This window comes from Pyrgilauda ruficollis, unplaced genomic scaffold (genome assembly GCF_017590135.1).
Source record: "Pyrgilauda ruficollis isolate IOZ18807 unplaced genomic scaffold, ASM1759013v1 scaffold148, whole genome shotgun sequence".
Taxonomy (NCBI): domain Eukaryota; kingdom Metazoa; phylum Chordata; class Aves; order Passeriformes; family Passeridae; genus Pyrgilauda; species Pyrgilauda ruficollis.
Genome location: NW_024513432.1, coordinates 989948 through 1007031, shown reverse-complemented (window position 1 = coordinate 1007031; position 17084 = coordinate 989948). Strand labels below are relative to the sequence as shown.

General features: G+C 57.9%; 1 protein-coding gene across 4 annotated transcripts; it reads right to left on the bottom strand.

Moving 5' to 3' along the window:
- Positions 1 to 216: 216 nt before the first annotated feature.
- Positions 217 to 16991, bottom strand: ZBTB7A (zinc finger and BTB domain containing 7A). 4 transcript variants are annotated; one of them, XM_041460731.1, is made up of 3 exons: positions 16571 to 16991; positions 3481 to 4688; positions 217 to 830 (listed from the first exon to the last, which is right to left on the bottom strand). In XM_041460731.1, exons 2-3 carry the CDS (start codon positions 4671 to 4673, stop codon positions 383 to 385), a joined length of 1641 nt encoding a protein of 546 aa, XP_041316665.1. In that variant the 5' UTR covers positions 4674 to 4688; positions 16571 to 16991; the 3' UTR covers positions 217 to 382. The 4 variants fall into 4 exon arrangements, with proteins under 4 accessions (XP_041316665.1, XP_041316666.1, XP_041316669.1 ...); XM_041460732.1 differs by having other exon boundaries at positions 16604 to 16991; XM_041460735.1 differs by lacking the exon at positions 16571 to 16991 and adding an exon at positions 4828 to 8302.
- Positions 16992 to 17084: the final 93 nt, after the last annotated feature.

The window sequence follows — 17084 nt, the reverse complement described above, 5'->3', positions numbered from 1 at the left end:
TTTTTTTTTTTTTTTTTTTTTTTTAAACATGTGTTTGGACACAAAATAAAGCTTTGGATTTACATGGAAGCTCTTTTCCATGCGACAGAGCCACTTTCCATCCCCACCTCGTGCTTCCCTAGCGTCCTTGCCTTTCCAAAAAAAGGTCCTTGGCTATGAGGGATCCTCGGGGGAGAGCCCCGCTTACGATGGGAAGATTGGAAAACGTTAATATAATTTTTTTTGTTGTTGTTGTTTGTTTTTTCCTTAAAAAAAAGGGAGAGAAACATCTTTTAAAGAGAAAAATCGGAGGAAAAGTACTAACTAGATTTTGTGACTTTGTTTTTCAGGTGGTTGTTTCGTTTCATCGGTCAGGGTTGGTTTGCTGTTATGTTTTTTTGGTTTAGGAGAGTCCTTGCGCGTTACCCTCATCCGACCCTCCTGCTACATTCAATCCCGGCGCTTCGTTATTGGAATTCTCCTCAAAGTGCTGCTCCTCCTGCTGCTGCTGCTGCTGCTGCTGCTCCGTGTCCTCGGGCTCGGCGGCGCAGCTCCCGTCCTCGGCGCTGCCCGTGGGCGTGGGGGGCATGGCCCCGGCCTCCCTGACCCTGGGCTTGCGGCCCCTCCGCGACGGGATCCCGTTGCATCCATCTTTTTTAAGGTGCCTGTGCAGGTGGTCGGAGCGGACGAAAGTCTTGCAGCAGCTGTCGCACTGGTACGGCCGCAGCCCCGTGTGCACCCGCATGTGGTTCTTCAAGTCGTAGTTGTGGGCGAAGGCGGCCCCGCACTGCTGGCACAGGTAGGGCTTCTCGCCCGTGTGCTTCCGCATGTGCACCTTCAGCTTGTCCTGCCTGCGGGGACAAAGGGGCGTCAGGGATTTGTGGAATGGGAGCAGGGTTCTCATCCCAAAGAATGGGAGCAGGATGGAAAAGGACGAGGTGGCACTGCCCCACCAACTCCCCCTCCCCAAAATCCTCATCTGGCAGTGCCAGCAGTTGCCTGGGACCCTGTGGCATTTCCAGGTCCTGCAGTGCCCTGGATGGTGCACAGGGGGTGGGATCACTGTGGGATCGCTGCGGGATCGCTGTGGGATCACGGTGGGATCATTGTGGGGTCGCTGTGGGATCACTGCAGGATTGCTGCAGGATCATGGTGGGATCGCTGTGGGATCATGGTGGGATCGTGTGGGGTCGCTGTGGGATCACTGCAGGATTGCTGCAGGATCATGGTGGGATCATGGTGGGATCGCTGTGGGATCGCTGTGGGATCACTGCGGGATCAGCCCCAGCCCCCGGAGCAGGGAGGTGCCGCGTGGCAGGGCCGGGGGAGCGGGGAGGGAGGGCTGGCACCCTGCCCCTGCCATTATCTGCATTCCTCAGCTCTGCAGCGTGGGCTGGGCGCGGCCCGGACCAGGGGAAGGGGCAGGACACGGCCTCTGCCCCTCCGGCTGCACCCCGCTGCCCAGGCAGCCCACAGGGAGCCCACAGGGATCCCACATGGATCTCACAGGGATCCCACACGGATCTCACAGGGATCCCACACGGATCTCACAGGGATCCCACACGGAGCCCACAGGGATCCCACATGGATCTCACAGGGATCCTACATGGAGCCCACAGGGATCCCACATGGATCTCACAGGGATCCCACATGGATCCTACACAGAGCCCAAAGGGATCCGACACGAAGCAGCCCCATGGGATGGAGCCCCCAAAGCACCCGGGGCCTGGAAGGGACGGCCTGGGCTGTGGGAAGGGGCACAGGGGGAACATCTGGGCAGGCAGGGAAAGGGAAAAGGAGCAGGGAAAGGGAGCAAGGAAAGGGAAGGGAAAAGGAACAGAGAGAAGGAAAAGGTAAGGGAAAGGGAAGAGAGCAGGGAAAGGGAAGGAAGCAGGCAGGGAAAGAGAAGGGAAATGGAGCAGGGCAAGGGAAGAGAAAAAGAGCAGGGAAAGGGAAGAGAAAGGGAGCGGCGAAAAGCAGGCAAAGGGCAGAGAGCAAGCAGGGAAAAGTAAAGGGAGCAGGGAAAGGGAAAGAGAAGGGAAAAGGAGCAGGGCAAGGGAGGGGAGCAGCCCCCAGGCCCAGCACAGAGCAGGCAGGGAACAGGCAGGGAAAGGGAAGGGAAAGGGAGCAGGGTAAGGAAAGGAAAGGGAAGAAGCAGGGAAAGTGAGCAGGGCAAGGGAGGGGAGCAGGGAAAGGGAAAGAGAAGGGAAAGGGAGCAGGGCAAGGGAGGGGAGCAGGGAAAGGGAAAGAGAAGGGAAAGGGAGCAGGGCAAGGGAGGGGAGCAGGGAAAGGGAAAGAGAAGGGAAAGGGAGCAGGGCAAGGGAGGGGAGCAGGGAAAGGGAAAGAGAAGGGAAAGGGAGCAGGGCAAGGGAGGGGAGCAGCCCCCAGGCCCGGGCAGCCCACGCTGCCCCTCGCTCCAGGCTGGGACCCCCGGCCCGGCCCGGCCGCAGCGCCCGGGCAGAGGAGGCGGCGCCGGCCGCGGACTGGAGTGAACCGGAGCAACCCAAACAATATCCCCTTTCTTTGGTGCTCCCGTGGCCCAGGCAGGGAGCAGAGCAGCCCTGATTAGGAACGGGGCCGTGGCAAACGCCCCCGGGAGCTGCACCAGGGCTGCAGAGCTCGGTCTGCCAAGGACACGAGTGGGCTCCAACCTCCTTCCAACCCAAGCACCTCAGCCACGCCACGCCCAAACGATTCCCCTGCTCCTGCCTCGGCCACCATGGACAGACCAAGAGCTGCAGCTCTGTTTCCCCCTCATGCTGGGTTTCCAGCAGAGCTCAGCAAGTCAGGACAGCAGGATGGTGGCACTGGCCATCGAGTCAGGCCCCTTGAGATAGCTCAAGTGTCACATCCCCAAACTGCTCCCTGGAAAACTTTGGCCTCCAGCCACAACTCGCCAGTTAGGATGGAAATGAGCTGAACAGAGAGATAAAATCACCCAGGACCAGCCCCGTGCTGGCTCCCAGGTTGAGGGGTGGGCTGGGTTTGTGTGCAGCCCCCAGGTTTGTGTGCAGACCCAGGTCTGGTACAGCCCCAGGGTTTGTGTGCAGACTCTGGATTTGTGCGCAGGCCCAGGTTTGGAACAGCCCCAGGTTTGGGTGCAGTGCCTGAGTCTGTGTGCAGCCCCTGGGTTTGGTACAGCCCCAGGGTTTGTGTGCAGACTCTGGATTTGTGCGCAGGCCCAGGTGTGGCACAGCCCCAGGTGTGGCACAGCCCCTGGGTTTGGTACAGTCCCAGGTTTGTGTGCAGACTCTGGATTTGTGCGCAGCCCCAGGTGTGGCACAGCCCCGGGTTTGGCACAGCCCCTGGGTTTGGTACAGTCCCAGGTTTGGTACAGCCCCAGGGTTTGTGTGCAGACTCTGGATTTGTGCGCAGGCCCAGGTTTGGTACAGCCCCAGGTATGGGTGCAGTGCTTGAGTCTGTGTGCAGCCCCTGGGTTTGGTACAGCCCCAGGTTTGGCACAGCCCCAGGTGTGGCACAGCCCCCGTGCCCGGCCCGTACCTGGTGAATCGGACGTTGCAGATGTTGCACTCGTAGGGCTTCTCCCCGGTGTGGGTGCGGATGTGGCGCGGCAGCTTCCCGGCGCCCTGGATCACCTTCTCACAGATGGGGCACTTCTGGAATGCTTTCGCCCTGATCTTCTTCTCCACCTTCTGGGACCAGGACGGGTACACGTCGCCCTCGCTGGAACTGCCAAAATATTTCAAGTAATAATCCATGACCCCGTCCTCGTCCTTGCGGTCGTCGTCGCCGAGCTGCTGCCGCCCCACCGAGTTGATCATCTGCTGGAGCAGGGCGCTGGCGGCCAGGTCATCCACCTCCCTGGCATCGTCCTCCGTCTCCGTGCCCGTGGGGATGAAGCTGGGCGAGTCCCCGGCTTCCTGCGGGTCCAGAGGGCCCCTGGGGGTGCCCCCCTCCTCTTCTCCCGGGGTGGCCAAGCCACGGCTGCTGTAATGTCCGTTCTGGGAAGGGGAGAACATCCCGCCGCTGACCGGCTCCTCGTCCTCGCGGTCCAGCCACATGGCCGGGTTGCTGTCGGGGTCACAGTCACTTGCCTTTGGTCTTTCGGTTGGGGTGGCTTGCGAGTAGAAGTCCAGGCCATTGCAGTTCGACTCCTCCTCCTCCTCTTGGCCTCGGAAGTTCAGTCTCTGAAGGTCTCTCAACTCTGGGTTGGTCCACGGAAAGCTGCCTTGGTGGCCGTTCACGGGGTTGCTCTGGAAGAACTCCAGGTACTCTTTTGCTCTGAGATGGTTCCTCTGATCAATTTGATCTACTGTATCCATCTGGTCATTTTTGGCCAGAATCTTCCTCTCCAGGAGATCCGTGCAGACATCCCTGACGGCCGGGATCTCCAGCAGCGTGGCGGCGTTGAGGATGTCGTTGACGTTGGAAGTGCTGACGGTGAGGGTCGCGGTGTAGGCGAACTCCAGCAGCGCCGACAGGGCGTCCGCACTCACAAAGTCTATCTCATACACGTTCTGCTGGTCCACCACTAACCCTGAGGTGAAGAGCTTCTTGAAGTACTGGCTGCACGCTGCCAGGACGGAGCGGTGGGTGGGGAACTCCTGGCCTTCCACCAGGATGACCACGTCGCACAGCAGCCCGTTGTTCCTCTGCTCATTCAGGCTGCTGAGGATGTCGCTGCTGTGATCTGGGAACGGGATCCCTATGGGGCCGTCCACGCCACCCGCCATCTTCCACGCTAAAGGCTGCGGGGAAGGAGGGGAAGGCCGTGAGTCAGAGCTTGGAGACATCGGGAGAATCCCCAAATTCCTGAGGGACGCGCCCGGCAGCAGCGCGCGCGTGTCCCCTGCGCCTCTCCCATCGTCCTGCCCGGCCTGTGCTTACCTGGGGAGGAGGAGGAGGAGGAGGAACAGAGCCCAGGTGCTCTCGAGTGAGAACAGCTGAATTAGCGCGGATCCGGGCCAGAGCAGCAAGCCTTGGCAGGGAGCTGGCATCAGCCAGCCAGGCAGCACCTGGAGCGGGCACAGCTGTGCCCAGCGTGGGGCTGGGGCAGCCTCAGCCTCCCCAGCGCATCCCAGTCCACCTCTGGGAGCATCTCCCATTCCCATTCCTGCTGGGAAGGTCCCCAGCTCGCCGAGAGCAGCCAACACAATGATGTCATCCCCGGCAGCACCATTCCCATCCCTCATCCCTGGGTGCCAGCACACCTGGAGAGATGTGGGCAGGGAATATCCTCTGGGAAGGGCAGGGAGAGGGGAGCCCCAGCCTCCCCAAGCTGCTGCTGCAGGTGTTTGACAGAGCAGAGCTGATCCCTGGAAGCTGAGGCAGCTCCTGCTCCTTCCTGGGAGCAGGAAAGGACACTGGGATCACCAAGTGCCAGCACCAAACCCAGATCCTGGACAGGTTCCAGCAGAAGCAGCAGCTCTTCCCAATGCCAAGGGTTTGTTTGGGACAAGATAAATAAATAAAGTCACTCCTGACACATCCACTTGACTCCAAAGGCTGGAAAAACCCAGCCTTTGCTGGGAAATGGGCACTGGGGCCCGACTGCGAGCCTGAGCAGCCCCTAATTCTCCCACAATCCCAGTCTTCTGATCCCAAAAATTAGGAATAACATTTCCCTCCTGTCCATCTCACGCAGCAAATCCACATGCTCCTTGAAGCAGCAATGCCTTTGCTGGAAAATCAATGTAATTCCCCCCATCCCAAGCCCTGGGACCAGCAGGAGCCAAGAAATCCACACACAAACCAGTCCAAAAATCACCCTGGCACAAGGCTGGAGTACCCAAGTTCCTGATTTCCAGATGGGGAAACTGAGGCACGGCAGGACGTGGGCTGTCCCACGCCATGGGGGGACGGATGAGTCAGGATGGATCCAGAACAGCAATAATTATTCAGGAAGCAACTCCCAGCCCCGGGTCCCAGCACGGAGCAGGAGCCCAGGTTGCACAACTCCGACTTCCCCCACCCACCCCCGGCCTCCTCAGTAGTTTTCCATATTTACTTATTTTTGAAAAGTTTTGTTAAGCCCAGAAAATAAGTTTAACTTTGGCACCTCCCTGTTTTATACAGAGAAAAGGCAGGAGAAGGCAGGTCTGAGGCTGTGGAAAAGGGATCTGGAGCAAATCCCAGGATCATCAAGAGCAGGAGGACACCAGCGTTCGGCTCCCGGCAGGAACGGGATGGGGCTGAGGAGGGGGGAGGACTCAGGGGGGCTGCTTGTGCAGGGCAGGCACCAGTCCTGCCACCAAGACCAAGCTTTGGGAAGCCAGGTGGCTTCCTGAGACACCCGGGATCAACTCCAGAGCCACCTCCTGAGCTCCAAGCTTTGACCTTTAAACCCTCATTTCGTGGGTTTTTTACATCAGGAGGAAAGGGCTGCTCGGTGGCACTGCTCTGTCCTCAGCCCCAGCTCCAGGTGTGACCTTGGGCAAGGTCACCCCGTGCCAGCATCCCCAGGGGATCCCAGGGAATCCTGAGCTGGGATTCCAGGGAGGCTTTGCTGCCTCAGCACCGCGTGTCCCATTCCCACCGGGACAGCTCCAGGGCTCCCCAAAACCTGACTGGGGCCACCAAACCCAGGAAAGCAGATCCCACATCCCTGCCAGCCCCAAAACCAGCACTGCAGCTTCCCCCTCTCCTTCCTCTCTACGAGAGATGCTTTACAAGTTTTTTTTTTCTCCCAAAACCAGTGAATTGGAGCTGCATGCAGCGTTTGGAAGCTCCGGGCAGGGGTCCTGCGTGTGTCCCCCACACCCCCCGGCTCTGGGGACCACGGCGAGCAGCCAGAGCACCCCGGCAAGGTGACCCCCCCCAGCCCGGGGGCCGGGACAATCATCCCGACAGTGTGGGAATGGCTGCAGGGTCATGAGACTGCCGAGGGAGGCCTGGAGCCCGCTCCAACTCGGCCACCCCGCACACAACACGGCCTTTGTGTCCCACGGCCGCGGTGGCCGAGGACAGCGGGGGCAAAGGGGGCGTCCCGAGCCCCCCAGGAATGGATTCAGGGCCTGGATGCTCCAGCCACATCCAGAGATTGAGTTCTTAAAGCATCACCCCCGTTCCCTTTCCGAAGGGATGAACAGCTTAGGAATTGCCAATGGGAAACGGGGCGTTCCGAAGTCTGGATTTGGGGTTTTGGGAACTTCTTGAGTCTTCGTAAGGTGGGTGACTCAAAAGAAGTTCCAAGCATCCCTAATCCACTGCTTGCTCATGGCACCAGGGCTCAAGGCCACGGTGGAATGGGCAAAATCCACTTGGGAATGTGCTGAAGCCAGGTGACGAGTGACAAAAGCCACTGGCACAACCACAGCTCGTCCCTGCCTGGCAAGGAAAGGTCTGGATGGGCCACCAAGGGGGAGCTTCAGCTACTGACCCCAATTTCCCAGCAGCTCCAGTCTCTCCCTGCCTGCCCAGGAGTTCCAGGTCCCAGTTCCAGACTGGGTGGCTCTGCAGGGCTGAGGTGCCACATTTCACCCCAAAAGTGGCTGAGGGGGAGAAGTTTGGGAATGGCCCTCGCAGACAACTGAGAGGGAACCATGGAGGTGGAACACAGCCCGTGAGGAAGAGGGGTTGGAGCAACAGCAGAGCCCTCCAGGTGATTTAAGAACATTACTGACAGACCTGGTGGGACACCCTGTGCAGCCCCAACCCCACTCTCGGCCCCCTCAGCACTTCCAAAATCCCAACACAACGGAGCTGTGGCTATTCCAGCTCCACAAGCCAGCCCAGCACACACAGGCAGGAGAAATGTCATTTTTTGGGTGGTGAACGGGGGTGAGGGAAGTTCTCCACCTCCCCGAGCTGATGTTCTACACCCAGCTGATTCCCCATCGCCTTTGGACACTGCTCCTCCACACTGAAATGGAATTCCTGAGGTTGGAAAAGCCCTCCAGGATCGCTGAGTCCCAGCTGTGCCCAATCCCCACCTTGTCCCCAGCCCAGTGCCACCTCCAGCCTGTCCTGGGACACCTCCAGGGAAGGGGACTCCCTGGGCAGCCCCTGCCAATGTCTAATCATTCTCTCCATGCAGAAATTGTCCCAATATCCAAGCTGAACCCGCCCTGGTGCAACTCAAGGCTGTTCCCTCTTGTCCCGCTGTCCCCTGGGAGCAGAACCTGACCCCCCCTGGCTGCCCCCCCAGCCAGGGAGTTGTGCAGAGCCAGAAGGTCACTCCTGAGCCTCCTCAGCTCCCTCAGATGTTTTCCAGACTCTTCCCAGCTCCATTCCCTTCTCTGGGCTCACTCCAGCCCCTGTGTCCTTCTCACAGTGAGGGGCCAGACCAGGACACCCGAGCTCTGACCTCAGCACTGCGATTTTATTTTCTTTTTTTAAACTCAATTTCTCACCCCTCTCCTCCCAGACCCCAGCAGCACCCAGAGCTCACTGAAACCCCTGAGCTCGTGCTTCCCTCAGCAGGATGTCACCCAATCCCTCTCCTCCAGGAGCTCTGGAATTTGACATTTACATTCAAATGAGACGACCACATCAAGATGGGATCCCAACCAAAAGTGCTGACAAAACACCTCTTTAATTACCAGTTTTCCACAGAACCTCAGTGGGTTTTTTTGTTTTTTTGGGTTTTTTTTCCTTTTCCCTTCACTTCTTTGCCTTAAAATTTAGAGGAAGCTGAGCAGTTTGGGAGGGCTCAGGAATACACAGCTGGAAGAGCTTGGGCACACCTGGGGAACAGGGAACAGCCAATGTTCTCTGTGTGCTCTAACCCGGAAAAGATCCCAAAACCCTTTCCAAAGGCAGGGGTGCCACCCTCTGCAGCAGCACAGGTGAGAACTTGAGCAACACCTGGCACCTGCTCGGGGCAGGAAGGGAGAATCAGCATCACCCTTCCCATGGAGCACGAGGCAAAGCGGCTTCAGGGAATTCTGTGATCCACACAGCAACATTTGCTGGGAAGAACTGAGCTCTGGGAGATGCCTGTGGATGTTGAGTCTGTAGGATGGACAGGGACTTTGGACACGAGTGTGGAGTGACAGGGAGGAGGGAATGGATTCAAACTGGCAGGGCAGGGTGAGATGGGATGTTGGGAAGGAATTCCCAGAGCAGCTGTGGCTGCCCCTGGATCCCTGGAAGTGTCCAAGACCAGGCTGGAGCACCCTGGGATACTGGAGGATGGCCCTGCCCATGGCAGCAATATTTAAGGTATATCCAACCCAAACCATTCTGGAATTTGGGATACACAGCCCCTTGCTCAAGATGCCCAAGGATCCCAAGCTGCTTTGGGATTTCTTGGAGCAAACACAACCGAGGCAAGGCAGCCTCGACAGCAGCACCAGGGAGGAATTATTAAAATAACGATGCTTTACACAAAAAAAAAAAAACACCCCAGGGGCTGCTGCCCGAGGCCCAAACAGGATCCCAGCACTCCCAAAAACAGGCATCTTCCCCTAGGAACAGCTCACACCCCACACATCCTCACCTGTCCCTGTTTAGGGACAAACCACCCCAGTGCCCTGTCCCTCTCCCAGCTGCAGGGACAGCTCTGCCAGCCTGGCTGCAGGCAGCCCTGTGGCCACGGGGAGCAGCAGGCAGTGCCTGTGCTGACACCAGCCCAGGACAGGCCCCAGCAGGTCTCCCTCTGCCCAGGATCCACCCAAAACTGCGCCAGGGCCTCGGGACACACACCTTGCACGGGGAGCTGGAGCACGGCAGGCAGCAGGGAGGGAAGGAGGTGTTTTGCCTGCTTGGGAGAATCACAATTCCAACCACTCCACTGAGCCGTGGAAACTCAACTGCTCCCAACAAGGAAATGGGCTGTCAGTGCTTTAGGGCCAAGCTATCCCAATTATTTGGACATGGAGAACCAGCTGGATGTTCCTGAGAGGAAGACCCTGAACATCAACAGAAGGAATTGCACTGTGGGAAAAAATCAAGATTAAAAGAAACCCCTCAGCCTGCTTTTATCTTAAATAAAACTGCATTTTCAATGCTGCAGTGGGAAGAAATCCTTGGTCTTGAGAAGGCAATGGCAAAGAGTCAATTCCAGCTTTCTTCTGTCCTGCCTGGACATCCCATCTGGGGTAACATGACCAAGATCATGCAGCTCTTGAAGTGAAGAGATTGGAGCAGAACCAGCGCCCTGCAAATATCTGTGGGCTGGTTTGGACAATCTGGCTCTGTTTTCCCAGCATGGGCATCCATCCCCTCCAGCCCCTGCCCAGCTCTTAACAGGGAAAAACAACCACAGCTCTGGATTTGGGATGTGAGGAATGAGGAACGAGACTGAACCACATAAGGAGGGTTCAGCTGGCTCCCAAAGAGGCTCCAGATCACAGCCCTGACCAAAGCCTGCTCCAGGGGTTCCTCAGAGGGGTTGCATTGTTCTGGTCCTTCCAAAGATCAGAGCATCCCACTCCCTGTAGGTCCTTTGGATGCTGGAATGCTGCTGCAAGAGCTCTGGAGAGCTTCCAGTGCCCAAAGGGGCTCCAAGAGAGATGGGGAGGGACATGGAGTGACAGGACAAGGGGGGATGGATTCAAACAGAGCAGGTTTAGACGGGATGTTGGGAAGGAATTCTTCCCTGTGAGGGTGGGGAGGGACTGGAATGGAATTCCAAGAGAAGCTGTGGCTGCTCCATCCCTGGCAGTGCCCAAGGCCAGGCTGGACAGGGCTTGGAGCACCTGGGACAATGGAAGGTGACTCTGCCATGGCAGGGGTGGCACTGGATGGGCTTTAAGGTCCCTTCCACCCAAACCACTCTGTGACGAGTCAAAGACTCAAATTCAAGGTGAAGAGGAAGAAGATCTGAGATGCTCTGAGAGCTCCTGGGCCCCAGCAGCCTCCCCTGCCTCAGCCCAACCCGACAGCTCGCGGTGTGACCACGCAACCAAAACAGCCGGGCTGACCCTGCCAGGTCCGACCTGCCGGGGAGGTTTTCCCCTCCCTGCTCCAGAAGGATGTGCCCGGGCAGCACAGGAAGCTCCAGCACAGCCACCCCCCACTCCTACAGCCCTTTCACACCGAGCAGCTGCGCCAAGGAAAGGAAATCTGCCCCAAATCCTGCAGATCCTGGATCGACACATCCCCGAAATCCCAGAATCCCAGGCTGGCGTGGGTTGGGAGGGACCCTGAAGCTCATCCTGCTCCATCCCATGGGCAGGGACACCTTCCAGTATCCCAGGGTGCTCCAGCCTGGCCTTGGACACTTCCAGGGATGGGCAAGCACAGCTTCTCTGGGAATTCCATCTCAGGGTCTCCCCACCCTCCCAGGGAGGAATTCCTTCCTGAGATCCCATCTATCCCTGCCCTCATTTTGAAGCCATTCCCCCTTCCCCTGGCACTCCAGACCCTTGTGTAGGGAAGAGCCAAAGCTCTCCAAGAGTCATTAATGCCCAGGGAAGAAGCAGCTAAAGCACCTGGCAGGAACAGCCAGGACACACCAGGGGGCTCAGGCAGGAAAGGAGAATCCCACATCCTGCAGCTTCTGGCAGGAAGAGCAACTGCTCCCACTGAAATCTGGACAGGGCACTGGATCTGAACATCCCTCAGACCCCCCACGAGCATCCCAGGAACTTGGATGGAATAAAGACCCATTAAAGCAGGAACCATGGTTGGGCTGGAGGCCTGGGATTCCTCATCACCGACAGGGAATTGTTGGGAATGCTGCTGTGGAGCCACCAGGAAGAAAGGGACTTGTTCCTCTTGGTTTTCCCAAACTGCCTGAACTGCTGGCCCAGACGAGGCTGGACAAGCCAGCTGTGGAATTGTTCCAGTGGAAGGACAAGTGCCACCAAGAACAGGTTCACTCTGACCCATCCCAAAGGCCTGGGCAAGACTCTGCATCTCCCAGGAAACTCGATGGTGCTCCCAGAGACAGCTCCCTCTCCAAGGATTCACCTCCACAGCCCAGGCAGTGAGGGATGACCCCATGCCACACTGCACAGCTCCCTGGGATGCTGCTGGGATGGGATTTCCTCGCAGGGCACAGCACAGCTCCTGGGAAACTTCCATTTCCAGCTGCTGGCCAAAGGCAGGACGTGGACCCCGATGGACAACGGTCAAGTGGCCAAACGCTGGTGCTGTTCCAGAGGATCCCAAAGCTGCAGCTGAGGCACAGAGCCTCCCTGAGCTGCCACCCTCAGCCCTGACAGCACCAAACTGCTCTCATGTTGCAAGGTGAGCCTGAACTGGTTCCTCCACCCAGCCCTCCTTGCCAATTTTCTCCTTTGTCATCAGAGGCCGGATTTAATCCGGCAGGAATGTGCCTTGGTTTGAGCCCGGGGAGTCTCCCACCCGAGCTCTGTGTGTGAGGGTTATTTTGGGGTGAGAAGCTCCTCCATCCCCAGCGCTGTCACTCTGCCTCAACACAAAACTCCACGGCAGCAACTCCGTGTGCTGGGATCGTCCCCAACAGCACCAACAGGAATTTCCCTGCACTGAGACAAAACAAACCTCAAACTGCTGAGAGCTGCTCCAAGACCCTCAATCCCTGCTCCAAACCCACCTCTGTTCCAGCAACTCCCAATCCTCAGGCTAAGCTGAGTCCATCTAAGCTCAGCCCAGAGCCCAGGAAGGTCAGATACCCTGGAACTCAAGGAAATTCGGTTTTGCTGCTCAAACAAACCCCTTCCACCCAAATGTGCCCACTCTGCTGCAGTCCTGGCCCTCCAACAGGTTCTCTCCCACGTGGCTCCTGTGGGAAAGCTCTCCAGTTTTGGGAGGGTCTGGACAACACCAGGCCGTGGCTGAGCCAGCCACAGTTCTCCAAAAGACTTCAGAAAGTCTCAGGAGTTGCACAGAAAAAGGGGAAGAAGTGCACAAAGCACGAGGCTGAGTGTGCTGCAGTGCTGGCTGCAGGAGCAGCTCTCTCCCAGGAGAGTTATTTTCCAACCTGGGAGCCCCGGGAGCCTGGAGGCACCGGGATCCAGGCAGGAATAAGGAACTGCTTTCCAAAAAGGCAACGTGGGGCCCCTTTGCAAGGGAGCAATTGAGGACTCGAAGCTTTAACCCCCGGCACGGCCCAGCTGCTCCAGGTTGGAGGAAAATCAGAGCAGCTCATGCTTGGACATCGCCTCCCCTTCAGAGGCCAAAGCCTGTCCCCACCCCAGCCAAAATCCCCCCAAAGTCACTCCAGTGTTTCCTTGAGAAAAACCAAGCCCATCTGCCCCTTCACCCCACATTTCCCCTTTCCTGTCACAGCCCTCTGAACTGAAGAGAACCATAAAAACTGCTCAAATCCCAAATCCCCCATCCCACAGGTCTCAGACAGCATTCACCCTTCACTCCATGTTCCCCAGCCCTGTCACATCTCTCCTGACTCTTAAACACAGAGCCCTAAAAATTGCTCAAACCCCAAATCCCCCCATTGCCCTGTTTGCTGCAGGAGCCCCCAAGCACCCATCCCTGTCCCCTGTCCCAGGATTCCCTCTGCAGCCCCGTGTCCCCCCTGCCACTCCTGACATTCCCTGCCCGAGGCTCTGGCATTAATCTAATTGCCTCAAATGACACCTCACTGACCTGTTGTTCTTTTCCACACAGGGGAAGGGGAGGGAGGGGAGCCAAAAAAAAAAAAAAAAAAAAGGGAAAATAAACAGAAGAATAAGCCTGGAGTTTGGTGAGAGAGCAGGGCAGGGCAGTCCCTTATGTAATTCCCAGTTTGTGGATTAACAGACAGCTCGTCCCGCCATTCCCGGCTCCGGGTGATGACGAGCAAAAGCGAATCCCCGGAGCAAGCTGGGCTTCATCCCTGGCAGCGCTCTCCTGCCACGGAGCTCCCTCCTCGCTGCCCTGCCGGGATGCACGGGGGGAATGCTGATCCCTGTGCCCTGCCTGCCGGGGCAGGAGGCGACCTGTAGCTACAAGCCCACCTCTGGCATCTTCTCAGTTCTAGCAAACAACGGGGAAAAAAACCTCATTTATTTACTCACTGCTTCCCAGCGTGCCGGTGGGAAATAAGGAGGTGCACGAAGCAGGAAGGAAATGGGTGCAGGAGTGGAGAGAAGGGTGGGGAGGAGGGAGTTAAAACCCAGCGCTGGGAGCATCCTCTGCTGTGGAGAAAGCAGGCACAGGGACAGCTGGGGAGAGGGTCACAGGTGGGCTCAGGGGTGGGCAACAGCAGGAGAAAACGACCCCGAGGATGCCCCAGGAGGATGCCAGCGTTCCAGGCGGCCAGGCCGGCGCTGGCAGTCACGCTCCCGGCTCTCCGGCCGCACATTTTTCCCGGGATGGGCGAAGCCAGGCTGTCGGGAAGCCGCTGATTGCCAGGGGATCTGCGGCTCATCCCACCGACGTGCCCTTGGCTCCCGCCGGCAGCCCCGGGGCAGCTCGCGGCAGTTTCCAGTTTCTCGCACCTCGTCGCATTAAGCCGAGCCCTAAAGTTCCCTTCCTTCCACCTGCAGCTCGGGGCTGCTGCGGGACAACCCCGAATCCCTCGGGCCGCCGGGGGAACGAGCCCCAGCGGGATCGCAGGCTGTGCCACCGGAGCCGCCGGCGGGCGGCCGGGAAACTGAAACTGAGCGCAGGGAAGGCGATACGGGCAGGGGCCGGGCGAGGAACAATCGTCCCCGGCTATGGCAGAGGATCCCAGAGCCTGCCTGACCTCGTTTACTCCCGCTGACGTCCTCGCAGAGCTCCTCTGGGACGCTGCAGGCACAGGTACAGGGACGGACACGGCACCGGTTTGGATCAAAGAGCCACGGGGTTTGGGGATAAACGCTTCCCTAAGCCCAGACACTGCTTGTCTTCCTCCTTTTCCCTGAGTTCTGCTCGTCAAAAGGATTTTAATTACAGACTGGGACCGGGCTGCTCAAATTTGAGGTTAAGGCTGGTTGAGAGTGTAGTTAAAGCAACTGTTTATTGCCTGGACTAGGAGAGATAAGGAGTCGGGTTCTAATTGTTCGCCACGCAAGCTCATCTTCCAAAAAACTCAGCATCCCGAGATGGGGAGAAACCCTCAAGTGTCAGTTTTAATCAAGATTAAACCACAGTTCCCAAGCATTTAGGCTCTGTCTCAAACGCAGACCTGGGATTTCACAGTTTTTAGGTGGGACACCTGCATGGGACTCGATCCTGCAGTTAAACCCCAGCACTCGATCCCAAAATAAGGTCTTGAAGGGAGACAGGAGCACCCAAACCACCACAGAGCCTCGATGGCAGCATAAATTTCACCCCTCATTTGCGTCCCGTGCCCACATCCAAATTCCCACGCTGGGAGAGCAACTGGAATTTTTAATTCTGCTTCCAAAAGTCACCAAACACGAAGGGAACCCGGCCGCCCTCACCGTGCCAAATTAATTCCACCCAGCTCCTCCACAGAGCAGAGCTCCTCAGGAAGCCACAGCTAAAGATCTTCACCAGACCCACGGCCACGAGATGAAATACGAGTGAAAAACGATTAATAATTAAAAAAAAAAAAAAAAAAAAAAGAAGGCAGAGGAAGAGTTGCAGAGCAGCAAAGTGAGGAACTACTTTCATTCACCACCACATTTATGAAGAGCTCCTGCCTTGCAAAACCCTCCCTGGAGTTACTGAAGCAATTAAGGCTTGGTGGAAAAATCCCACCATCTCACCCGTGTTTGGGTTGCGCCTCTTCACTCCCTCTTTCACCAGAACAAGCCTAAACAGGGGCCAGAATGAATATTAAACAAGAAAGGCTCCTCTCTAATAAACTCCTCAGTTTCTCTTGGTCTCTTTTATATTTTTTTTTTTTAAGTAGTTGAAATCCAACAACTCCAGCAAAACCATCAGAATTAAAGCCAGCCCAGCTCTTCCTGCTCAGCCTCCAGAAGAGCCCACACGCTGCAATTTCCAACCAGGACGGGCAGAATCCTTGAGAAATCACACAATTCCTTGAAAAACTCCACCAACAACCACCCCAAACACTTTTGGAAAGCTCCAGGATGACCTTTTAGCTCCGTTGCTACGCCGAGCGCAACTTCAACCCTCATTAGGTTGTAAATTCTTCCAGGCAGAACCTTTCTCTCCCCGTGTCCATAAAACAGTTATTATATAAGTTATGGTTTTGATAGCCAGGACAACGAACAGCCCTGGGAACGCACGGCTGCTCTTGAACTGGGACCGGCAGCAAACTCTTACCGAGAGTCCTTGAGCCCAAAGAAACTTTGGCTGCCCAAATCTGTCCTGAGGGTCTGCAGGAGCTCAGGGAACACGGAGAGCCAGGCAGGGGCCAGGCAGTCACGTCGCCTGGGCTCGTACAACAGGAACTGTCGCTTTGGGCAGAGGAACGCCGGGATTTACACGTTCTGGGGCTGCTGCCGGAGTCCCAGGGCTTCCCGTGGAATCATGGAATAACCTCAGCTGGAAGGGACCCACAGGGATCACCCAGCCCAGCTGCTGGCCCTGCACTGCCACCCCAATAATCCCAAATCCCACCCTGCGCATCCCTGGCAGCGCTGTCCAGATGCTCCTGGAGCTCTGGCAGCCCTGGGACCGGGGCCATTCCCTGGGGAATCTGTCCAGCACCCCACCACGCTCCAGAAAAAGAACCTTTTCCTGATACCCAACCCCAGCCTCTCCTGACACGGCTTCATAAACCAACTTTTCCCACACTCCTGGGACAACACAGCCAAGGAAGCCTTTCCCTGGCAGTGCCCAGCTGCCAGCCCACGGTCCCAGCGATGCGTCCGTGACTTTGTCCCGACTCCAGCCTCACCCAGCAGCGCTCCGAGGGGAAGAGGGCAGGGACCTTTGCCTGTGTCACGGCGGCCTCAGCACGGCACGGCACTTTTGGGCACCTGAGCGGAACCAGCACGTCCAAGCCCGAGCCCCGCGGTGGGGGGACACACCGATGAGAAGGCAGTGCCGGGTCCCCGGGACACGCAGGGAATGTTTTGGCAGCACCGAGGGATGCTGCCCCTCACGCCGAGCTCTCGCCGGCCTCGCTGCTGCGCAGTCCCGCGGGGGGAGAGGCTTATCCCGCCGGGTTCCTCCGGGCAGCAGCGCCCCAGCCCCGCGGGGGGATTATCACCGCGGCCCCCCCTGCCCGCAGCCGGCCGGGGGGAGATAAGGGACGCCCAAGGGGGGTAAAAACAACCCCGGGCGCGCAGGGCCGGAGCGGGGCGGGCAGGGCCGGCCCGGCGCCCCCCGGCCGCCAACGACCTTGGGGTGCGCGGGGACGGCCCGGCCCGACGTCCCCGCACGGGGCGGCCCCGGGGGACCCCACCCCT

What these genes read in the sequence shown, in the direction of transcription:
- ZBTB7A (XM_041460730.1), bottom strand. Translation starts at nt 4,733, where the DNA reads ATGTCTCCAAGCTCTGACTCACGGCCTTCCCCTCCTTCCCCGCAGCCT. An exon ending in TGCAACGTCCGATTCACCAG is followed by an intron (nt 831 to 3,480) that starts GTACGGGCCGGG and finishes TTGTCCCCGCAG; the next exon opens with GCAGGACAAGCTGAAGGTGC.